General features: G+C 42.0%; 1 protein-coding gene across 4 annotated transcripts in view; it reads left to right on the forward strand.

Moving 5' to 3' along the window:
• The first annotated feature begins 2,362 nt into the window (after window positions 1-2,362).
• Window positions 2,363-25,503, forward strand: part of topbp1 (DNA topoisomerase II binding protein 1) — a 30,212-nt gene continuing 7,071 nt past the window's right edge. Inside the window, exons 1-22 of one of the 4 annotated variants that reach the window (XM_007900842.2) lie at window positions 2,363-2,453; window positions 2,540-2,674; window positions 3,998-4,141; window positions 4,725-4,906; window positions 7,614-7,807; window positions 8,720-8,902; window positions 9,829-9,995; window positions 10,614-10,777; window positions 11,592-11,833; window positions 13,697-14,016; window positions 14,890-15,062; window positions 15,681-15,889; window positions 16,375-16,661; window positions 18,600-18,785; window positions 19,460-19,563; window positions 19,951-20,074; window positions 21,197-21,340; window positions 21,577-21,679; window positions 22,343-22,529; window positions 22,985-23,214; window positions 24,227-24,393; window positions 25,305-25,416. In XM_007900842.2, coding sequence (XP_007899033.1) covers window positions 2,370-2,453; window positions 2,540-2,674; window positions 3,998-4,141; window positions 4,725-4,906; window positions 7,614-7,807; window positions 8,720-8,902; window positions 9,829-9,995; window positions 10,614-10,777; window positions 11,592-11,833; window positions 13,697-14,016; window positions 14,890-15,062; window positions 15,681-15,889; window positions 16,375-16,661; window positions 18,600-18,785; window positions 19,460-19,563; window positions 19,951-20,074; window positions 21,197-21,340; window positions 21,577-21,679; window positions 22,343-22,529; window positions 22,985-23,214; window positions 24,227-24,393; window positions 25,305-25,416 — 3,841 coding nt within the window. In that variant the 5' untranslated portion in view covers window positions 2,363-2,369. The remainder of the gene's footprint in view (window positions 2,454-2,539; window positions 2,675-3,997; window positions 4,142-4,724; window positions 4,907-7,613; window positions 7,808-8,719; window positions 8,903-9,828; window positions 9,996-10,613; window positions 10,778-11,591; window positions 11,834-13,696; window positions 14,017-14,889; window positions 15,063-15,680; window positions 15,890-16,374; window positions 16,662-18,599; window positions 18,786-19,459; window positions 19,564-19,950; window positions 20,075-21,196; window positions 21,341-21,576; window positions 21,680-22,342; window positions 22,530-22,984; window positions 23,215-24,226; window positions 24,394-25,304; window positions 25,417-25,503) is intronic. The other 3 variants (XM_007900845.2, XM_007900844.2, XM_007900843.2) reach the window with 3 other exon arrangements.

The raw sequence follows: 25,503 nt of genomic DNA on the forward strand, positions 1-25,503 counted from the left end.
GTTCCCTCTAGAGGGGGGAAGCGCGCACGTTTGCGCGTGGGGGGGTTTTCGGTCCGAGATATCCCGAATCGCCCCCACACCCCTCACCCCCGATACCCCCCCACACCCCACACCCCTCACCCCCCGATACCCCCCCACACCCCACACCCCTCACCCCCCGATACCCCCCACCCCCACACCCTCACCCCCCGATACCCCCCCACACCCCACACCCTTCACCCCCGATACCCCCGATACCCCCTCACCCCCCACACCCCCTCATCCCCCGATACCCCCACACCCCCCCACACACACACACACACTGAGAGCTGGTGATATATACACACACACACAGAGTTGGTGAGATACACACACACACACAGAGTTGATGAGATACACACACACACTGAGAGTTGATGAGATACACACACTGAGAGTTGGTGATACACACACACACAGAGTTGGTGAAATACACACACACACACAGAGTTGGTGAAATACACACACACACACTGAGAGTTGGTGAGATACACACACACACACTGAGAGTTGGTGAGATACACACACACACAGAGTTGGTGAGATACACACACACACAGAGTTGGTGAAATACACACACACTGAGAGTTGGTGAAATACACACACACACACAGAGTTGATGAGATACACACACACACAGAGTTGGTGAGATACACACACACACACACACAGTTGGTGAGATACACACACAGAGTTGGTGAGATACACACACTGAGAGTTGGTGATACACACACACACTGAGAGTTGGTGAGATACACACACACACAGAGTTGGTGAGATACACACACACACAGAGTTGGTGTGATACACACACACACAGAGTTGGTGAGATACACACACACACAGAGTTGGTGATATATACGTACACACACACTGAGAGTTGGTGATATATACGTACACACACACTGAGAGTTGGTGATATATACGTACACACACACTGAGAGTTGGTGATATATACGTACACACACATTGAGAGTTGGTGATATACGTACACACACACTGAGAGTTGGTGAGATACACACACACACTGAGAGTTGGTGAGATACACACACACACTGAGAGTTGGTGAGATACACACACACACAGAGTTGGTGAGATACACACACACACAGAGTTGGTGAGATACACACACACACAGAGTTGGTGATATATACGTACACACACACTGAGAGTTGGTGATATATACGTACACACACACTGAGAGTTGGTGATATATACGTACACACACACTGAGAGTTGGTGATATATACGTACACACACATTGAGAGTTGGTGATATATACGTACACACACACTGAGAGTTGGTGATATATACGTACACACACATTGAGAGTTGGTGATATATACGTACACACACACTGAGTGTTGGTGAAATACACACACACACTGAGAGTTGATGAGATACACACACACACACTGAGAGTTGGTGAGATACACACACACACATCTTCTTTTATTAATAATAATCCTTGAATTTGATATCGCTGCCAAAACCCTCATCCGCGCATTCATCACATCTCGGCTCTATGACAACTCCCTGTTTGTCGGCCTTCCCAACTCTTCTAATCCATAAGCTGCAGATCATCCAGCACTCTGCAGGTTGTGTCCTCTCCCGTACCAGGCTTCGTGAACCCATCGCCCTCGCCCGGCTCCATCGGCTCCCCATCCCTCAGAGGATAGAGTTCAAAATCCTTCAAGCCTCTCCGAGGCCTTGCCCTCCCTACCTCTGCAATCGCTGACCCCATATGAATCTGTCCGCACCCTCCGATCACCAGGCTCCAGGCTGCTCCACCATCAGCGGTTGGGCCTTCAGCATTTCTGCCCCCACCCAATGGAACTCCATCCCACATTCCCTTCCCCTTGCTCCCTCCCTTGCCCTCAAGGCAGTCTCAAAACCCTTCTTTTTGATCGAGCCTTCAGCACCCTCCCCGATCCCGACTCCCAGCTCGGGTCCAAATCCCTGACTGTCCAGTGCCTTGGGACGTCGTCCTGATGTGCACAGCGCGTTCACATTGACAGCACATCTCAAAGAATTTCACAGGGTTTACTGTGAAGTGTACTCTCTATTTTTTAGGCCGGCAGGGCAGACAATTTGTGCACAGCAATGCCATTTCTTGTTTCTTTTTGACTCACAAACACAATTTTGTTTGGGGGATTAGTGACCAGGACACTGGGAAAATCTTGGCACTGTATTGGAGTATCAGCTTGGACTCTGAGGTCAAACTCTCTTGACTCAAGAGTGCTACTACCAACTGAGCTCGTATTCAGTGGTATGCCACCAGTATTAACTACTCCAAATGTTTCATGTTTCAATAATGATTTGTACTGTTTTTGTCTCAATTTAGACAGAAAATGTCAAAACCTGACAACTTGCCTTTTGTAAAATTTGTAACAACGGAAAAAATAAATTCTGAATATTTTACCAAAGCTTATGAGGTAAGTAAATAAAAATTGGAGTAAGTGTATGTTGTGTTTATGTTATTTACAAACCAATTTGAAACCTGTTCTCCCCTCGCCTACAGGCTGTGGAAGAATTTCAGCCAGAGGACCTTTTGCAGAGTGTACAGGAAAATGAAGCAGTTTGTCTGAAAGAAAAAGACAGCTCACTTTATATATGTGACTCCTTTGAAGGAGAAGCTTTTAATCATCTCAAAAAGGTATTTAATTTGGTGCTTTACACTTGTGGAACAGTCCAGTGGTGGAGCCAGTGATGGAGTTGGGGGTCTCATGAAACCCCCTCCCTCCCAATCACTTGAGTTCAGCAAAATTCGGCCCAAACTGACTCACTTATCTGTACTTTTTTGTGATCGCGTTGCTGTTTTCAACTGCCCACTGACTGACTGGCAGCTCAGTCTGCCAATCACAGCCCCTCATCCTGCCCCTGACTGACAACCGACTACCAGTCAAAGGCTGGACATCGCCCACAGCCCACCTGGTAAAGTTCCCATGGCACGATTCAAAAAGAAAAGGGAATTCCTCCCATTGTCCTGAACAACAATCTTCCAGATAAAATGAATTGGTTATTCACTTCATGGCTGATGGTAGAAAATTGCTGTGTACAAATTGCCTGCCACGTTCACCTGCAAATACACCGTCACTACACTTTACAGTAAATCTTGTAAAGTGTTTTAAGACATCTCATCGTCATGATGAGGCACTATATCTAATGCAAGGATTATTATTACAAAACTGTCAGCTCAGAATGCACATACTCTTGCATCCTCCAATATTGTTCTCAAGAAGATACACATTCTGATTATTTTTGAAGTCCATTAACAGTGTGCCTATTATTTAGGTGTTAGAAAGCTATAGAAGGAGGGCTTTTATGGACCAAAAGGACTGTTCGCATATGCTTTCTTAATTTTATTAATATTCGTACCATTCCTTGCTGCACAGACATTAGGTATTAGGTTAATTTGAAAAATAAAAACTGACCAAAACACAGTGATAAATCTGTTAGTCATTTTGCATTGTCTGTGTAGTTCCTCATACACTAGTGTAGTGCTGGTACTATTGCACTGGTGTATTGGATACATTGGAGGTTTGCATTCAGCCACAATGCTCTGGAACACTCCTTCAATCCTTCCGCATTGCCCCCTCTCCTCTTTTTCAAGTCCCACCTGAAAACCTTCTTTTTCGACCATGCTTACATCTCCCCACTCCCCCTGGCTCGGAGTCAGGCTCTGTGTGGAGGGCGCTATATAAGTGCAAGTTGTTGTATTGGCAGAGATGCTCGTGGGGCAGTTTTTCATCTTATAAGGGGCCAGGCATTTTAGGTGCTGGACTTGGGGGCAGTCAGGTTGGAATCTTAATATTGAACATTAATTTGGCACACAGGATGTGCAGGTTTTGTTGTGAGATTGTTTGATCTGCTATTGTATACATACTGTGGATAGTCGTTTCCAATACAGTAAAGCCTTAAGCTTTTATCTAGGGCTATAATTTGATATTTTAGTAATCAATTTACTCTCCCCATCCAGCTTGGCTGTAGGATTGTTGGCCCACAAGTTGTGCTATTCTGCGTTCAGCAACAGCAGTGTGTGCCCAAAGCTGTACATCCTGTTTACAACATGGCCATGTCTGGCGTGGTGATTTCATGCACAAGCCTGAACAAGGAGATCAGGGTAAGTGACTTAGTGCAGAGTGACCACGGGTCAGTTAAGTTAACAATATTGAAAAAAAACATTGTCAAGTTATAAAATGCCAGTCCGACTCAGGCCTGCTTCACATCCTCCGCCCCACTATCAGTAGGCAAGCTTTCAGCCTTTTAGTCTTTAGACACGTCCTCCGCTTGGATGAACAGTCACCTGTGCATTGGGCTCTCGGTTTAGATATACCACGGCTCGGGACTGGACACACCTGAAGTCTGCCTTGAGGGTGTCTGAGACATACTGTTCATGGCTGATTCGGGCTTTCAGCCTCAGGACACCTGAGACACTACATGTGATTGGTTGTTGTAAAGGTGGTAACAACAGAATCCTGGTCACGTGCAGTAAGTAGTAGCATTGATAAAGAGCAGGGGAATGGGGTTAGAGTAGATAGCTCCAGTGGGAGAGCCAGCACAAGTATAAACATGGTGGCCTAATGGCTTCAGTCTAAGATGTAAATGTTCTATGATTCTATGCTTGAAGTTGGGCATCAAAGTTACAAATGTATAAAAGGTCCAAATTAAATTAATGTGTTGTACATCTTGTTTCCTTCCTACAGGATGAAGTACATAAATGTGTACAGCTGATGGGTGGGAGGATTTCACGGGATTTCAATATCTCAGTGACTCATCTCATAGCTGGAGAGGTTGGAAGTAAGAAGTATTTAGTGGCTGCTAGTCTGAAGAAACCTATTTTACTTCCATCCTGGGTGAAAACATGCTGGGAACAGTCTCACCATGGGTAAGGGGCAACTGTAGTTTGAAAACCCTGACATCTGAATTATGTTTTGTGTTACATTTATTACAGTGTGAGGTATATGTTTACCAATGTCTATTGATGGCACTCGCCTTCTATATAGCTATTACTTTCCCCAAAAGGTGGAGAATTCTTGTACTCTGCCTTGGAGAAACTTCAGGTAAATTAATCAGGTTATTGAAATGAATTAAATGCTGCAAATCATCTTCATTGCTGTGTCTACCAGGAAAAGTCTCGTGAAGGTTGGAGCAGTCTAGTCAGGATTGGGACAAGGACCCTGCTGGATATCATCCCTCCCATTTTGTCACAGCTCAATCCCTTCTTGAATATTGTCCTTTTGAGTGATGTTGTTCTGCTCTTCTAACTCCTTCCAATGTTTGGGAAGCATCTTTTCATCTCTAGATTTTTCTTGCGGAGCAAGCAAGTTTCTTTTAAGTATTGGGCTGACAGCTAGTTTAGTCTTTTTACTATCTAAACTGATGTAACTTCTATGATTATTTGCATTTGATAATACTTGTCTGTGGCTCCAGTGAGTTAGGAAAGGAACTTGCATTCGTTTAGCTTCTCATCAAGTGGAAATGCCATTATACCGAGCAAGTCCCACAAACAGCCAAGAGGCAAATGACCAATTAATCTGGGGAATTCTTGACTAGGACATTGTGTGAAACTTCTCTTTTTAAATAGTGTGATTTACAGCCACATATTACAGATCTGAGTAATAAAAAAAAATAATAATCCTTGCATGCGATATAGTGCTTTTCACGTCTTCTGGACGTCTCAAAGCGCTTCAATGAATATACTGCAAAGTGAATTGACTGTATTTGTGGACGAAACGCGGCAGTGAATTACGTACAGCAGTGTCCCACAAACAGTTGTGGATTGAAGTGACCAATTTTATTATTTTTTTTCTTGAGGGATTATTATCAGGTGTGTGGAGTAAGGAAACTTGCCCAAGGTTTTGCCTTGCCAGGAATCAAACCCAGGTCTCTCGCTTGCGAGGCGAGTGCTCTGGACTGAGCTACAGGACTCCTGTAGTTCAGTAGTTAGAATAGACAATTGAGATCTTAGTTTAATGTCCCATCTGAAAGATAAGACCTTTGACAAAGAAGCGATCTCCCAGCATTATACTGGGGTGTCATCTGAATTGTGACCTAAATTTCAACATGGAGTTTGAACTCCATTTTCTGACCCAGTACTCACAACAGAGTCTGAGTATCTGGTTACTTGTTTGATCGTGTTATTCTGGCAAGGCAGCCCTTCAGAGTGAAATACTTGCCAGCTGGGTAATTATGAAACATAGAGCAATCATTTGTCTACACTTAAATCTTCTGCTATAACTTTTGGATACACTTATTTAGTTATGTTAATTATGTCTATGATGATCCCTTTAAAAGATAAAAACAAACGTATCATTTGGAATATTACTTGTGTTTTGTTGCCTTGTTTTACTCGGGTAAAGTTCATACAGTTATTGGCCACTCTTCAAAATGTTAACAACGTGCTCATTGTTGTGCAAGCTCAGGCAGTTAGTGTCAGGCTGTCAGGGACACTGTTTCTCTCAGCCAAACCCAATCATTTCCTCACCTGGTGCTCACATACAAGATATTATCAGCTGGGAGGAAGGGAATTTGCAGGTGAAGAGCAGAAATCTCGTCCTTTTTTTCCCCCAAATTCCCTGGCCAAAAAACACATAAGGCAGACTGGGTATCTGCTTTTGGTTTGTACAGTATCGTGGCTTTTCCAACTGAGCTATCAGAGGACCTACTTGAAGTATTTTACCTTTTGTAGAATAATGAATAACTAATTATTTATTTCCATGATCCCTCTATTTAATTGTTTTATTCATTTAGGTTCCATCTGCTCTTATGATTCAGATGAACATAAAAAGACAGGCTTCTCACAATTTCAAAGAAACATGTTTTTTTTTCCTGGCTCCATATTCATTCCTTTTCCGAATTTATTCACATTTTCAATTTAACTGGCAACTCATCTCATTGTTAGTGATAGGATCTCACATGCCGAGATTGGCTGTCAGTCAATTTTGCAAATCAATTATTTTTGTAAAGTGCTGTGAGACATTTATTTTATGTGCCAGGAGCTACATAAATGCAAGTGGAGTCCTGTAGCTAAGTGGTTAGAGCACTCGCCTCGCAAGCGAGAAACCTGGGGTTCGATTCCTTGCAGGGTAAAAGTGTTGGGCAAGATTCCTTTCTCCACACACCTGATAATAATCCCTCAAGAAAAAAACCCAATGATAAATTGGTCACTTCAATCCACGATTGCTGTGCGCAATTGGCTGTCACGTTTTGCCCACAAATATACAGTCAATTCACTTTACAGTATATTCTGTGAAGCGCTTTGAAACGTCTAGAAGACGTGGAAATCGCTACATCAAATGCAAGGATTATTATTAAGTTATTCTAACGTATTCATTATCCTCCATTACTGAATAATAAGTTGCTTTCTGTTGAATGCCCTCAGATAACCAAAGCTCCTCTTGGTAAATCCACTGGAACAGTTGGTTAATTTTAGATGAAGTGTGTAAGTGAACTCTGGGGAGAGAGTTAAACTGGTTGATTTGTATTACCATCTGTTGGCTGAAGGTCGTAGGGTTTTAACGCCGTGTGCAACAGCAAACCAGCGCTGTTCATTTAGTTGTAGCTAATAGAATCCGCCACTTTATTTTGAACAGCATGATTAGCTACACAGATATGAACCTGGAAGAACATCTCTGTCCTCCATTCCTTGGATGTACCATCTGTGTGACTGGGCTGAGTAGTCTCGATAGGCAGGAGGTGAAACGTCTTACACTGGAGCACGGTGGGCAGTACACAGGGCAGCTGAAGATGAATGACTGTACGCATCTTATAGTGCAAGAAGCTAAAGGTAAATGCAAGATATGCAATAGTTGAGTTCTTAGATCTTTGATGTCCTGTACAGTGTTATGCAAACCAATATTAATTAATATTGACTATTCAAGATCCAGAAGTATATGGGTAAGTTAAGGTATGAGTTGTTTTACTTATGAGAAGAAATTAGACAAACTGACTTTTTAAAGTCAAACAGAACTTACTTTTTACCCTTTCAATAAACAAACGGAAAAGATTTTAGATGGATTGAGTGCTTTTGTTCTGCAATATGTGATCCATTTGAACAATAATAATAATAATCCTTGCATTTGATATAGCGCCTTATCAGTTCTTCTAGACGTCTCAAAGTGCTTCACAGAATATACTGTAAAGTGAATTGACTGTATATTTTGTGGGCGAAATGCGGCAGCCAATCACGCACAGCAGTCCCACAAGCAGTCGTGGATTGAGTGACCAAATTATTTTTATTTATTTTGAAAGAATTATTACTCCCGGAAAAGCGATCCGCTAATCAACTATCACCTGGGTTCCTACTTATTGCTAGGCAAACAGAGGTGTGTGGAGTAAGGAAACTTGCCCAACATTTAGCCCTGCTAGAAATCAAACCCAGGATCTCTCGCTTGCGAGGCGAGTGCTTTAACCACTGAGCTAGAGGGCTCCAATAACCTCTACCCAAGTAGCTGCTTAACTGTTTGTCAACAAGTGAAAATCCTGAAATTCCTACTGAAGAGAATATGCAATACCTTACCTTACCCATGCACTTTAGGATCTTGAATACTTAAATGGCCAAATGAGTTCTTTCATCCAGTCTCAGTTGATCAAATGTGAATGACTTTAGTTGTGTAAAATGTTGAGTTCAGCAAACATTGAAATGACTGTTGTACCGTAAAAAGTTACATTTCTACTATTTTTATTTTTACATGCCAAGGCCAGAAGTTTGAATGTGCACAAAAGTGGAATGTGTACTGTGTATCCATCCAGTGGTTCTTTGACTCCATTGAAAATGGTACATGTCAGGATGAATCCATCTATAAAGTTGAACGCCATCCAGAATCTGGGGACAGTGCTCCAAGTAGCTCAACTCCAACCAACAATGGAAACCCACTGAATTGTACGTAGAATATTACTCAACCGTATCACTAATTCAATTGAAAGGCATTCTTGGAGCGCTTAATGGTGGAGGAGGGAGGTGACCATAGGCACGGTCGAAGAGAAGCTCTTCAATTGTAATCTGCATAGACGGGCAAGGAAGGGGTATAGGGATTGAGGCAGAGAGTTCCATAGTTTTGAGATGTTGTGGTTGAAAGCACGGCCGCTGATTGCGTAGTGCTGGGATGAGGGATGTTCAGGAGGCCAGAGCCGGCTGAGTGAAGACTGAACGAAAGCAATGGGTAGTAGAGTAGGGTTTAAGCAAGTCCGGGAGGTAGGGAGACGCCAGGGCATGAAGTGATTTGTACATGAGTATGAGGATCTTGAAATCGATCCGTTCTGCAATCGGGAACCAAAGAATCTTGGCGAGATAGTCGAGGTAGGAGTTTTGTGCTGTTGAGGATACAGGTAGTGGAATTTTGAATGAATTGGGGATTAAACCTGATGCCTAGGTTGAGCACAGATCAGTAGCTTGAATTAGGCTCAAGTAGAGGTCAATTCAAAAGCTGGAAATATTTACCCTGTAGAAGAGGGGACTGGGGAATCTTAAGTATTCAATGTCCTAAAGGATATTGATAAACTGAGCTCTGATTTATGTAATGTATTTGTAAATATGTATTGAGTTAGCATAGGATTTTGTTAAATGTTGTGTCCAGCCAGATGGACTTCAATGGTCTTCTCTGGTTCTTTACATTCCTATGAGACAATTCTGGGAAATGTATTTCTCCTTTGAAGAAATGGTCGACAAAAAATATTTATGGGACTGATGGTGGTGAGGGATTTTAGGAATTACATTTCCCAGAAGTGTTAGACTCCCAATAGCAATACTAGCACCAATACCAGGAGGCATAATCTATTTCTCTCTCTTTTACCCCCACACTCCCTTAGCTCAACCACTGCCAGACCTCAGTCACATTTCCAACATTAGCATGAGCAGTGTCAATGAATCTGCCTTTTCTGCCATGTCCACTAAGCTGGAAATGCCTTCTGATCCTCTTGAAGCTCTGGATATCAGCGGTTTTGAAATTTCTGAAGACTTGTTAGATGGATGTAAAGTAAGCCAATGTTTCTTTTGAGTTCTTTTAGCAGAGTATTGTCTAGCTTGTGATAGCTATAAAGCATGATACTGATTTGACATGCAGGATGTGCTGTGTGCGTCCTAATACTTGCATCTGATATGGCGCCTTCTCATGTTGAAATGTCTTAGCGTTTCTTAATTTTTCTTTGAAGTGCAGTGACTGTATTTGCAGCTAAATATGGCACCTAATTTCCATATAGCAATGCCCCACAAACAGCCATGAAGTAAATAACTAATTTTATTTGGGGGATTGTTGGCAAGGACACTGTAAGAAAATCCCTTCTCTTTTTGAATAGCACTATAGGAACTTTAATGTCCACCTGAACAGGCAAACAGGATCTCTGCTTAATGCCTCACTGGAAGGAGGGCACCTCTCGCAATGCAGCACACCCCCAGCACTGCATTGGAGGACTGTGAGGTTAAACTCCTGACCGTGCAGCTTGAACCACCAACTTCAGAACATTACCTGCTTAGACCCACTAAAAATAGGTGTTTCCTTGAGTTATTTTGTTGATTTTTATTTTTAAAGGTAAAGAAACTGGTTATGAATTCCTATTATGATGAGATGTAACTCCTGTATGTGTCTCTTTTACAGATTTATTTATCTGGATTCAGTGGTAAGAAGTTGGATAAATTGCGTCGAATGATTAATTTTGGTGGCGGAGTGCGGTTCAATCAGTTCAGTGAAGATGTTACTCATGTGATTGTAGGAGAAGAGGAGAAGGAACTGAAAGTGTGTTTAAACAAAATGTCACACAGGTACAGTGAGAGCACCTTTCATACTAAAAACATGTTTAACAAAACCTCAACAAGTACAACAAGTGCTTCTTTCAAACTCAAAACATGTTTAAACAAAATGTCACATGGGTACAGTGAGGGCACCTTTCATACTAAAAACATGTTTAACAAAACTTCAACAAGTGTTTCTTTCAAACTGAAAACATGTTAAACAAAAGGTGATGTAAGTGTAGATTTTTCATGGTAAAATACATTTTTCTGTTTACATATCTCCCTGTGTGGACCTTTTCAGTAATTCACTAAAACACACACTTCACTAATTCAGACAAAATAGGTTAATGCTTCATACGATAATCTTCATTATCCTTGTGTTTGATATATTGCTTTATTACAACGTTGAAATGTCTCAAAGTGATTTGCAGAATTTACTGTAACATGAAAGTGAGAGGGGAAAAAATAGTGAAGTTATTTGCAAATTAAAGAAATTGAAGTGAAAATGGGGGGAAAAAATAGTGATCTTGTGTTCAGGGTTGTGAAGGGCAAATTTAGGATAGACCGAAAGGTAAAACCTATTTCCCAGAACTTGTGGAGCTGAGAGACTATAGAAAACTACTAAAGACTGGCCTGTTGATCAGAAACAAACCGTACACTTCCCAGTTAAAGAACGGGCTACGCTTGATTCTACTATGGACCATCATAGAGCTTCGGTAAATCAAACATATAAAAGTGTTGCAAGAAGAATTTTTTTAAAGTGTTTATGAATGTTTATCTTTGCTGTATGAATTTCTGATGGGCATTTACTGCAAATTTTCTAATGAATTAACCTCTATATTAGGCCACATGTGGTTACAGCAAGGTGGTTGGTGGAATGCTTTTCCAAGAGCTGTCTTCTTCCTGAGGAGCGGTATTTCCATCCAACCTATCAGCCTGCTGACGTTCTGATCACAGAGAAGCCAAGCACCAAGCAAGCTCGTTTGACTGTAAATAGTAATAAAGCAGTGACGACCAGTCCAGGCAGACAACAGAAGGCGGATGAGGATCTGCTTTCCCAGTACATGGACAACGACACAACCATAGGCTAGAATTTTATCTTTTTAGTTAAGATTTCCAGTGGAATTTGTGTGTGTTATCTTTACTCAGCCAGTAGCTCTCTTGGCATTCAATTGATGTGTTGTGGGGACATGAACTCACAGTCCTGATCTCAATATTTTTTTTAATACTGAGATTTGGATGAGCACACATGTTCTTAGGTTCACAATACAAATTAATTTAACTCTGCTTTTATAACTCTTAAACGACGACAAACTCTTTCTAGTAATTATTAATTGTGTATTAATCTCTTATAATAACTCTTCACTTCTAAGGCCATCCATGGCCTTGCCCCTTCCTACCTCTCTGACCTGCTGACTCCCTACCAACTGCCCTCTTCCTCCGTTTATCGTGCTCCGGTTTGCTCCATGTCTCCTGTCCGACCCGCCCTACCATCAGTGGCCGGGCTTTCAGCCTCTCTGCCCCCACACTCTGGAACTCCATCCCACAATCCCTTCGCCTCGCTTCCTCCCTTGCCACCTTCAAGGCCAGTCTCAAGACCCTTCTCTTCGATCGTGCCTTTGGTCTCCCTCCCACCTCTCTGCCTTCCCCCACCCATTTCCATGCTCGGGTCCCGACACCTGACTGTTCAGAGCTTTGGCAAGTCCTCCCGACAGGAAAGGCGCTCTATAAATGTAATTTTGTTGTTGTTTTTGCTAATTATTAATTCGCTCAGGTTGTACTACTCATGCCTCTGGGTCAAAAGGGTGTAGGTTCAGATCCATATCAGGATATTGAGCTCACAAGTCCAGGTTTGCACCTGTGCTCGCACGTCCCATGCATATGCAGGTACACACACGTTCCTGGACACTCACACTCCAGGAGAACTCTTGGATAACAATCTGGAGCATCGTTGAGACGTCACAAAACGCTTCACAGGATATTTTGTGGGCGAAATACGGCAGCCAATTGCACACAGCATTGTCCCACAAACAGTTATGGATTGAGTGACCAAATTTGTTATTTTTTTAAAAAAGGATTTATTACCTATAAAAGATATATTGGCCTTGGAGGGGGTGCAGCGCAGGCTCACCAGGATGCTACCAGGCCAAAAAGGGTTAAGTTACGAGGATAGGCTGCGTATACTTGGATTGTATTCCCTCGAGTTTAGAAGATTGAGGGGTGATTTGAGAGGTATTTAGGATAATAAAGGGATTTGATAGGGTAGATGCAGAAAAGCCATTTCCTATGTTGGGGGAATGCAAAACAAGGGGGCATAGTCTTAAAATTAGAACTAGATCATTTAAGAGTGAAATCAGGAAGCATTTTTTCACTCAAAGGGTGGTAGAAATCTGGAACTCTCTCCCCCAAAAGGTCATGGATGCTGGATCCATCCACACCTTCAAGAAAGTGATTGACAGATTTTTGGTAGGTCAGGGTATTAAGGGATACGGGGAGAAAGCGGGAAATTGGATTTGAAATTCTAGTAAAGATATAGATCAGCCATGATCTAATTAAATGACGGGCTGAATGGCTTATTCCTGTTCTTATGTTCCTGCCCCTGAAAGTGAACCCGCCAATCGATTAACACCTGGGTTCCTACTTACTGCAGGCAAACAGAGGCGTGTGGAGTAAGAAAACTTGCCTAAGGTTTCGCCCCTGCCGGGCTTCAAACCCAGGTCCTCTCGCTTGTGAGGCGAGTTCCGTAACCAATATGCCAATTAATGTAACTTCCTTAAGGTGATACTCAACCAGACTAGGAATGAAACAACCTTTCCAATCTGTGGCTGGATAAGCCATTCAGTAGTCGGGACAGCTGGGTTTTTCTTTTATTTTGAAGATTTTTTTAATTTAAATTTTAAAATTGTAGTATTTTCCTTATTGAATTTTTCTTATCTTTTAAAAATATAGTTGGACTTGTAAATCATGAACAATCAGAGAGTAACTTCCAAGACACAACCAGGGTTAATGTTCAGGAACAGAACAGGCCTGCGAACGATTCCACATTCTGGACTGAGCCTGCAGCTGAGGAGAGTCTGTTCAACAAGAAGAGGTTTCTGGTATTTGGCTTCAGTAATGAAGATGCTGTTTATCTGGGTGAATTAATCCGGGACAGCGGTGGCAGAGTGTTACCACCCCACAGCCGCGTGGTTGCGGACTACGCTGTTGTTCCTTTGCTGGGAACTAAAGTGGATGCGACTGTAGCAGAAGTGGTTACAAACACATGGCTGGTGAGCAGCTGGATGTTTACAGTGTTTGTTTGACTTGTATAAATTATATGTGAATACAGTAATGACATAAACTAAATACTACAGGCTAAATACTGCTAAATACCCAAGGAGCTCAGGAAAAGTGGATGTTTGATGTGAGATCCCTGTTGGATATTGATTTGGAGTATTTTCAGATGTTTTCCCCCTCTCACCTCTCTCTTCCCTCTGTTGCTTTGGAAATGTGTTGGACTGACTTTCTGGTGGCTGACGTCCGTACTTCCGTACCTGATGCGTAGATATTTGGTGATGGGTGTGAACCCTGACATTTACATACTCCCAAAATTGGTGCTTCAAAATGTTGGCCGGTCCAGGAAGCCAAAATGACCAGTTTCTGGGTCATCTGGTTGCTGCTGACGTCACTTCCTGCATACTGCGCTTTCAGACACTAAGATGGCCAGAATGAAGAATCTCTACTATTTGAGCCTCTGAACTCTCGTGACCTTAAATTTCTACCTGAGAATTATTAAGACGCAGACACTGTTGGAACTGCTTTCAGGCCCAACACAGTGCTGAATTCTGATGCAAGGAGAGTCACACCGTGCCAATCCTCTGTAATGAATTGATAATTACAATATTGGTGCCATGTCACTTTGCATTTTCCATGGTTACCACAATAACTAGCGACAGAGCAGAATAGCACAAGACCTCTGTGGCAGAGGCACTTAGAGGATTATTCAATATTTAGTTTCCCTCATTTGTGAAAGAGCCATTGAGTTTGAAATTTCTTTCAATAAGCCTTTTCTGTTGTGACTGCTGTGATTTTGTCATGGATTGTTTCTTTTGGTGGATGAAATATTCAGCTTGATGATGTTTCTCCTATTGATTTATTTGCAGATGATGTGCATTGATCAGCAGTGTATATTGGCCTTACGGTCCAATGCCCTCTTTACTCCTATGTCCGTTATGGATGGAAGCACTCCCTTGAACGACTGCGTACTTTCTGTTAGCCAATTTACTGGGGCAGAGAGAGATGCACTAATTAACATAGCACAACATCTTGGAGCAAGGTAAATGCCAGTAGACCCGCATGCTTAATAATCCTTGTATTTGGTATAGCGCCGTGGGGCCATCTCAAAGTGCTTCATGGGATTTACTGTGAAGTGACTGTATTAGTATTAATAGACATTTTTTTCAAAAAGTAATTTTAAGTATCTTGTTGATTTTACTGCAGTGTAACTTGGATATTGTACCTTGAATCTCGCATAACATAACCTTATAAATCTATTTGGAACTTTTTGTAGATTATCCTATACTTTGGAATAGGCTTTCTGTGTAACTGGGAAAAATCCTGTGGATCCTATTCAAGAGTATTTGTTTAATATTCCTTATCCCCAAGTCCCGATCTTTATGTTATCTGAACAGCATAGATTTAAAAGGTTATGTTATGCGAGATTCAAGGTACAATATCCAAGTTACACTGCAGTAAAATCAACAAGATACTTAAAATTACTTTTTGAAAAAAATGGGGAGTATCACTAATTATATCCAGTCAGAAAAATATACCTTTAACCACTTCTTTGTTTTCTACCCATGCTCTCACATTCCCTTTAATACCATGGGACTTAGCACTTACAATATTGTATCCCACTATTGGCCTGTTGACACCGTTTGTTCTATCTTTCAAGAGTGCAGGAGTATTTTGTTCGAAAAGCAAACTTAAGGAAGGGCATGCTTGCCAGCTCTCACCTTGTACTGCGAGAACCTGAAGGCTCCAAATATGAAGCTGCTAAAAAGTGGAACTTACCAGCTGTGACAGTAGCCTGGCTGTTCGAGACGGCTCACACAGGGAAGAAAGCTCAGGAAAATGATTTCCTGGTGGAAAATGCTACTGATGGTAAATGTTAGGGTTCAAACATCACTGGGGTTGGAAAAATGGTGGGTTGGAAAGAAGGCATCATAAGTACTGTGAACCCTGGGAAAAGCATCTTGGGGTGTAAAGGCTTATGGACCTTAAATGATGAAACTTCCAGGTTATGGGCAATAGGGGATATTCTTTGTTACCGTATTGCAATGGTGCCCATCTCATGGCCTGCCGGCCACCGTCGGCCATCAAAAAATGGCCTGCCGAACATTCACACTAGTTTAGGTAAGTCCGTGTTAAATCCATAGTTTGTTTCCAGTTTTTTCTTGACTGGACATATGATTTATGGCATGAATCAAGAAATATTCAATCAGACAATGTATTTTGTTGGCCAACCACCACTCTACTGTTTCCATGAAATACTGAGTTGGAATTGGTAACAGTGATCAGAAGGATCAAAATTGAGCACACACTAGGTTAAATTCTCTCACATCTTCCGACTTCTTTTATAAATGAAGTAGGTAACGCTGCTCAGGCCTCCAAATCCGCTGATATGAACAGAGTGCAAGAACACAGACCTGACACTCCCTCGTCCAGGCTAGAGACTCGGCTCAACCCTGCTGTCACCCCACTGGACTTCAACAAATTCCAGAGTAAGGCCTTCCAGTCAGTTCTAGCTCGGCACAATGACACAAAGAGTACAGGAACTGAGGCCGCTCCCCAGAGAGAAAGCCCCCTGCAGCTCGATACTCCTTCAAAATTCTTGAGCAAGGATAAGCTGTTCAAGCCATCGTTTGACGTTCAGGTACTGTTGGAATCTCACTCTTTCTCTAACTCAGCTGAAGCAAAATTAAATTGAATGTAAACTGGCATTGCCTACAAATATAGTCACTCCGCTTTACAGTACATCCTGTGTAACTCTTTGAGATGTCCTCCTGATGTAAGTACAGTATTATTAAATGTAAGTACAGTATTTTATGAACCTAACTAACTTGGCTATCCATATACTAACTTTCTAATGGAGAAAATGATTTACTTTTGTGCTTTGATTACAGTCAAATGTTTGAATATGGTGATTTAAATAATTTTTGGTCAATCAGAGAAGTTCTAATTTGCTAAAAAAAATTAAAAATTTAATAATAATAATCCTTGAATTTGATATAGCGCTTTTCACATCTTCTAGATGTCTCAAAGCGCTTCACGGAATATACTGTAAAGTGAATTGGCTGTATATTTGTGGGCGAAACACGGCAGCCAATTGCACACAATAGTGTCCCACAAACAGTCTTGGATTGAGTGACCAAATTATTATTTTATTTTTTTCTTGCCGGGAATTGAATCGAACCCAGGTCTCTCGCTTGCAAGGCGAGTGCTCCAACCACTGAGCTACAGGACTCCGCAATAACTGGCACATTTCTACAAAATTATAAGTGGCATAAAAAGGCTTCTACAAAATAATGATGTACATTGACTATCTGATGTAATTTTGACATCAGAAATAACCAAAATCATCCCATCAGAGAGAATATCTCCACTCACTTTGTTGCAAATATAACCAAGTAAAAATCAATGACCATTTTTCTGATACAGATTTTTTTTCAAGCAGCAGTGAATGTGTTATACTTCAATAATAAAATTAATTCTAACAAATCCTTAAACTTAGGTGATATAACGTTGCTGTGCATCAAACCTTTTTTTTGATCAGCCGGATGTCTGATACATGTGGAAACACATCCCCGTGCTTTAGAGTAACCAAACTGACAGGTTCCATGCATCTCACTTACATATGGAAATTCCTGTATAATGGAATGTGCATCCTCTCCCTGAAGAGACTTATCCTGCTTACCTTCCGGAAAGTATTAGGTTCAGGTTAGCAAAAATTAGGCTTGGGAACTTGGAGTATGCATGGGGAACTGCTGGAGTTTTATCTAATATAAACCACATAGCTTGCCAATGTTTGGAAAGCTTCCTGCTGCTTGTTCATTTGGGACTACTCTACCCATTATGGTGGCATGCAGGGTCACTAGGAGTTTAGTGGAAAGAATCACTGCCCCAGGGACCGGTCTGCTTCTCGCAAGACCCACCGGTGAGCCAGGTGGGTTGGTGTGTTGTCAGCATTGCCCTGGGGTATTGTGGACCCGCGTGGCTTAGGAATTGGAATAGCCACAGAGAGTTGATGACTCCAATCTTCTGTTGCCAAGCATGTCAGCTTAGGGCCCGTTCAGTTCCAACGAGACCCTACTGAGCGACCCCAAGGAGGATAGATGATCAGTAACTGGTTCCCAAAACATAAAGTCCATCGGCAGGGACCAGCCACTGCCAGAAACTAAATTCTCAGGAATTTGGAACCATGAGATGGGCCGGGTGGTAGCCTCTTTCTGTGCATCTGTGTTTCTATGTCTGGTATAAAGCAAGTGACAACGGGATGATTTACATCTCTGGGTTCAGGTGATGATTACATTACATCTACCCGTGTAGATTATTGCCTCACCTGAATTATGTGGCGAAGTAGCTGTTTTGTAGTGACTCCCAGATATCTGTTATTCTATATGATTGTGTAGTCCTTCCCAGGTGTCAGTTATTCTGTATATTGTTATGTGGGCATTCCCTGTAACATTTATTTGACCCTTTGTTGTGTAGTTACAGTCGGGTATCTGTTAATCTGTACATTGTGGAGTCACTTACACATACACACACCAGCTTTTCTTTGCCTTTTTACCTCACTGATGCTGCCTGCTCACAGGATGCTTTGGCAGCTCTGGAAACTCCGGGTGGTCCTCACCAGCGGAGCAGGAAGATGAGCACTCCACTGTCTGAGCTGATTGGCAGGAACCTCAAGGTGGCTCTGGCAAACAGCACTCGCAACGTGGCAGCAGCTTCCGCAGCCAGCCCACGGCTTCACGTTTCTGATGCAGTAAAGGTAAAACAGGTCTGTATGTTTCCCCATTGCCAGGAAGCTAGTGCAATGTTTTCTAAGTGGACATTTTGATTCCAGCTGGTTAAAAGATGGTAAAGCAAAACCATTAATGTGGGTGCATTTTGTATTTATTTCTCTCTTGTCAATTTGTTCTCCTCCCGTGCCCCCAACCCCACTGCTGAAACTGTTTTATTTGAGGTTCTATGGCCATCAGTCAACCTCCTGGTACCTTACCCAAGCTGTTGTTATTCATTTGATTGATATCCACATTCCCTGACCTTGAGGTACTGAGGTCATCTCTGCACAGATAATAGAGAGAAAAATGGCATTGACATAGGATCCAGCTTCAAACCAAACTCTTACCTGATTTGTTCTGCCACCACATGAAAGTAGAAATTGTCATCATCTAAATGGGAGAACAACAACAGCAAATTACATTTGTATAGCACCTTTCACGTCGGGAGGATGTTCCAAGGGCTGGATAGTCAGGGGTTTGTACACCTAGGCCACTGAAAGTCCCTGGGTAAAAGGAGGAACACAATTGTGTTCTCTCTGTCACATTTCTGTATATTTTTCTTTGCGAAATTTGAATTGTATTAAGATTATATTATTGGCATTTGAAGTTCCTCTTTTGTGCAACATACTGGAAGTTGAGAACTTGATAGTTTTTCTTTTTAATTTGATAGGAAGACAAATTGCTGGTAAATGTGGTGATTTGTGTGAGTAAGAAGTTGGGTAAAAAACAGGGCAATCTGAACGCCATTGCAGCCTCTCTTGGAGCAGAATACAGGTATTTTGTGTTTACAGTTTGTGTGTGTGTGTATATAGTCAAGCTTTGTTATAAGATTGTAACTAGCAACTTGCCTGCTCCCTCCATTTGGCAAACGCTGGTCTGCTCCACATCCCCCCTCTACCTTCGATGATTGGGCCTTCAGCCTTTCTCCTACCACCCTCTGGAGGCCCTTCGCCTCCTTTAAGGCCCGTTTCAAGACCTTCCTTTTTGCCTGCGCCTTCAGTCATCTTCTCTTTCCTTCCCACCCCTCCCGAATCCAAACCCCACCTCAGGTGCAAACCCATGATTGTGCAGGCACTATGTCAAATGTAAGGATTATTATACAAATTATTATTTCTTCTAGCAGCTTGAACCTCTCATTCCTGTTTTACTCTTTGTCTATAGGTGGAGTTATGATGAAACAGTAACTCATTTCATCTACCAGGGACGGCAGAATGACAACCATCGAGAATACAAGGCTGTCAAAGACAAAGGTGTATACATTGTCTCTGAACACTGGCTGTTAGCGGTAAGCAAACCATAACTTATTTGGTGCAAAAAAGATAATTTTAAGGAAAGGCCTCCCAAGTATTGCTGTGCTTCACTATTGATTATTTGTTGGTGGTTTGTGGTATCTGTGTTAATGTTGACTGAAATGGTGTACTCTGTTCAGCGCCTTGGGACATCCTCCCGACGTGAAAGGCGCTATATAAATGAAATCTTGTTGTTTGACATTGATACTCTGGCTATTGCTGCAACATTGGGTGCCATTTAGTCCAGCCCCAGGATTTTAGTTCAAGAATCCTTCAAAGAGCCAGCATACACATGATGACATTGGCAGTGACCTGATGACCCTAATGTCAGCTAATTTTCCTTTAGCACAGGAACTGGCTTGCATTTAGGAGGGGAGCTAGATGCTCTATCATGACAGCTTTATAAACAAAACAATGTTGGCAATTAGATCTTTAAGAAACATCACAATTTTCATGTGCAGTGATAGGTTTTTGTTGGCAAGTGCTACATCTACGAAGTGAAAGACCAACTTATCTGGAGGATAGTTTGCCACGACACAGGGAGAAACTCACTTCTATCTTAAGCAGCGTCGTAGGACCTTTCACACCCACTTGAACAGGCAAACAAGACTTAAGTTTGTGAAGGACAACACCTCCCAACAATGAAGCGTTCTCCCAGCACTGCCCTGTAGTGTCAGCTTACATTATCAAAATTCCTGACAACCTTCTGATCCAGAGATACAAGTCGTCTGCGAGTGGTGTGGGAACTCGGTGGAAGATGGGTACGCATGCTTAGTCCAGTCACCCTGAATTGTGTGTTTATAGAAACCAAGTTTCTGAGGGACTGCATTCAGCTCCACTGCACAACTGTTTCCTTTAGTTTAAGTGTAACTCCTGTGGAGTATAATGTCTTAGATCCAATTTGATGTCTTAGTTGCAGTTTTGTTCTCTTCTGTGCAGCATCTTTAACAGTATCTAAAAAGAAACTGGATGAACAATTGAGGAAAGTGCAGATGAATGGGATTTGAGTCGATGGCTGTAGTAGGGGAACCATCACTATGAGAGGCTGAATGGCCTCCTGTGCTGTAAACTTTCTATTGTTTAGTCGATCACTGAATCCAGGGAGTGTTTTGCTGCAGTGCGCTGATGAGCAGAAACGAGTGGCCGAGTCGCTCTATCCTCACACCTACAACCCAAAGATGAGTCTGGACATCAGTGCAGTTCAAGACGCCAGAGTCTCCACTCGCATGTTCGCTTCACAAGTCAGACAAGATACTGAACAGGTATGGTAGCAGCATGTAACTGATTGAGTCGGTTAATCTCAAAACAAGCTGCGCTTCCCAAACACAAAGTTTGTTTGTTTTTAATTCTCAATACTGTTGAAGGGAGCATTTAATCTATGTTGAATACAGGTTTAAAAGTTTACATTAAATGCTCTAAAGTTTTTGAGCAGTAAAGAAATAGACGCTTTGTCTTAGTTCCAGTTGTCAAGAATTATTGATCTCCATGTTTTTTACAGAGCTGTACTGTGGATGAGGAAATGGGGACTGAGAGTGATGAACACTCAAATGAAGAAATTGCACTTAATCAAGAGCGAAATGTTCCAAATGAAGGAAGTGGAGGTATCAACATCAATATCTTTACCAGAACAAGTTTTCAACATGCCATAAATGTTGTAATTATTAAGTAATTCTTGATAACAGAGTGCTGACTATGGTCCTACGGGAGATTATGAGCAGATTGTTCCAGCGGTCTCTGCTGAAGCACCTAATAACAGATTACATATTACAGATTATTTCTGTTCTACATAAGAAATGGGTTTCTGATCAGTACATGGGATTCCATTTCCATCCATTACACGCAAAAACAGCAGGTGGCATAGATGAGATGTTAAACAGGTCCCGTTTGTTGAGGTGGATGTTTAGATCCCGTGGTACTATTTGAAAAGAGGAGGGAGTTTCTCCTGGCGTCCTGGCCAATAATTCTCCAGATACAATTGGTCATTAACTCCTTGTGCTGCTGCATTTGTCCACAAAATACACACCACTTTACAGTATATCCTGTAAAATGCTTTGATATGTTACAATGACATGATAAGGGGCTGTATCAAATAAGGTGATTATATATTAAATGGAGAGAGAGTTATGGGATGATCACAGTAAAAGTTTTCGCATAATTGTTTAATTTAGGTGTTATCCTGTATTCTAATAGCTTCAGGTCATTTTGATAAATCAGCTTTGTAATTCCTCAATAGTTTTGTTGATTTGGCCCTTATGCTGCTGCAGATTTGACGGAAACCTCAGAAATGAGGGAGAATTTTCAACGTCAGTTAGAGGAGATCATGTCTGCTACGAAGGTAGAGAAGGGAGCAGGTCACCATGGCTCCTTATCCAGGGTAGCTTTGGATTACTCTCCGTCATTAGCTGAGAATGCTGTTCGTTTAGAGCGGAGCAGAGCACTGGAATCTCTGAGGTGAGGTACTGACTGCAAATGTTGCTATAGATCTCGGCGCCTATTTACTTTTCATTACTGCTCTCTTAGATGTCAGTCTGGCTGATTTGGTAACACTTGTCTCTGCTCATCAGTTTGTGAGTTCAAACCCCACATCTGAACTTGAGTTCACAACCTGAGCTGATGCTCCAATGCAGTGCAGGAGGAGTGAGGGAGGCATTGTTGGAGGTGCTGTCATCTGGATGAGAGCTCAAGGACTCAACTTAGGGTTTGAACCACAATGTTGTGAACCAAATGCTATCAATTGAACCAACCTTTCTGGAAAGTCCTTGTCGTTATTTTAGAGCTATAAAGGCAGAAATGGATTACTTCGTATTTAGTCGTTCAAACCTCAGTGTTAGAGAGACGCCATCCCACGTGAAGGGCGATATAGAAATACAAGTTGCTGTTGTATTAAAAGGATAATTTGCGTTCAGGCGATCACGGCCAGCAGCCATGGATATCAACACGGAGCCCTCACAGAATGAGCAGATTATTTGGGATGATCCAACAGCCAGAGAAGAAAGGGCCAAGCTGGCTAACAATATGCAGTGGCCAGGCAGCCCCTCGCAGTACTCTGAGCAGTTTCAAAGAAACCTGGAGAAAGCAGAGGATGAACTTGTGAAACACAGGGATTCCCTAACTGACACAGAAATGGCCAAAGTAGGTGAGTTAAAATCTCTGTGTTTTACATATATATTTTTTGCCTTTTTTTTGTAATTATAGATTTTGTATTAAAATGTGTAAAGTTTCATTTCTAACAAAATACAATGTTTACCAGATTCTTAAACACTGTATTTTGTTAGAAATGCGACCTCGTAAGCCACTACCAACCCGTCCGTTCTCTCTGCTCAGCCGGCTCCGGCCTGCTTCACATCCTCCGACCCACGCGCCCCACCATTGGCGGGAGAGCCTGTCAGCCACTCTGCTCCCAACCTCTGGAATTCCATTCCCCAATCACTCCGCCTCGCCCCCTCCTTAGCCTCCTTCGAGTGCTGCCTCAAAACCCTCCTCTTCGACCATGCCATCGGCCAACCCTCTTCCCCTCTCCTCCCTTCTCCCTCCCTGACCCCAGCTCGGGACTGAAATGCTGTACACTATCCAGCACCTTGGGACGTCCTCCCGATGTGAAAGGCGTTATACAAATGTAATCTTGTTGTTGTTGTTAGCATCTGAGGCCTGAAAACTCCCATGGTGTTCAGACTAATGTCATAAAATTTAAGATAGTACAAAATGTAAAAGAATTCTTAAATTTAGCCCTAATTTTAAAATCCAGTTCCTGTAGTGCTTTTTACGTCCTGCAAAAGTGTGCCAACTGTGTCTGCCAGACTTGGTCAGTATAGTGAGGTGGAGAATCAGTGATTCACCAAACGTTAAAGGGATTGTGTCCTTTTCTAGACCAGAAACCAGTTAACCACTTGAGAAAGCAGAAATATAGAAAATGGTTCTGATTCAAATTTTTCAAGTAATTTGTCCAGGGGATTGACCTCAATGAGGTTTAGCTCCATGAGGCAATTAACCTTCACACTCGCAGTGCCTTGAAATTTACTGTTCGGAGGAAGAGTTACCAGTGCAGGATAATTCCCTTTGATAACACCAAAGAATGTTAGTATGAAAGTTATTCTAACACTGAGCAGAGTGACTGTGTGTAAGTGGTTGTGTTTACTGTTCAATCACAGTGACCTGCGATTTTGACTTTACTTATGTAACGGAAGCATCATCATCTCGAGCCAAGAGAAGCTGCGAGATTCCAGCCAAGGATGAGGAGCTGATTCTCACCCCTCAGGCTCCCAGTATAGCATTTCCACTGGCAAAACCCCCCGTGGCACCGCAGCCTAAAGAGCAGGTCAGAAAAACATTTTGATGTTTAATATAAACATGAATTGCATTTCCAGAAACATGTTATACAGAGGAAAAATCTGATATTGATGATCTGCCGATTCAGATGACGATATAAACCAGGAGTGAAATCCACGAGATTTCAGCACCCCGCTCGGAAAGAAAAAGGAACAATATAAAAAGGATATAATCCTTGCATTTGATAGCACGCCTTTCATGTGAGAAGGATATCTCAAAGCACTTCACAGGATAATCAGTAAAGTGTAGGATGCGTTTTTTTAAAAAAGAAAAAACACCTACAATCGATGGGAAGTATGGGCCAAAGGCAAGAGAGGAGGACTGAACAGATATTATCAAGCAGCCAGCACCGACATAATGAGCTGAATGGTGCTATGATCTTTATATTGATTTATTTAAACAAGATTCCATTGCACGATTGTCATTGTAGAATTGTGCTGCTTGTACCCCACTGCTCAGCCCACCCCTTTCACTCAGTTAATAAAGGCCTGTCTGGAGTTGCCAGACCACGCTGATAGCAGTCACTTTGCTCCTAATCTCTGGAATTTCCTGTCAGTCCTTGCAGCTCCCCATTATCGGTCTTCATATTCAACCTGAAGACCTACCTCTACTACCCCTTTTATCTTCCCCCCCTTTGTTTTACTTGGTTTCCAACCCCCGCTACTGTACAGGCTCCACTCTCCTATGTGAAGGACACTATATAAATGCAAGTAGTTTGGAAAATCTGCAGTGGATTTCTCATTTCTGTCATGCTTACACCTTTTCTGGACATGTATGATTTAAAAAAATGCATTTTCAGCCGTTTTCTACTCCTGAGTTAGCATGTTCAAGTGAAGACAAGGATTGTTTGTATACATAAATAGTTCATGATAAACTAATTGTGGTAACTTTGTCACAAAGGTTCACGTTAATCAGAGTAAGACGAAAGAAGTGCACGTTCAACGCAGATTCCAGTTATCTTCTCTCAACCCTCAGGAGCGAATTGACTATTGCCATCTCATTGAGGAGCTAGGTGTGTGATTTTGATTCAGTATTATCCTTTTTTGTTTTAAACAAATACATTGTGGTATTCTAATTGCTGTGTGATCTTTTCTGCACT

This window comes from Callorhinchus milii, unplaced genomic scaffold (genome assembly GCF_018977255.1).
Source record: "Callorhinchus milii isolate IMCB2004 unplaced genomic scaffold, IMCB_Cmil_1.0 Scaffold2, whole genome shotgun sequence".
NCBI lineage: Eukaryota > Metazoa > Chordata > Chondrichthyes > Chimaeriformes > Callorhinchidae > Callorhinchus > Callorhinchus milii.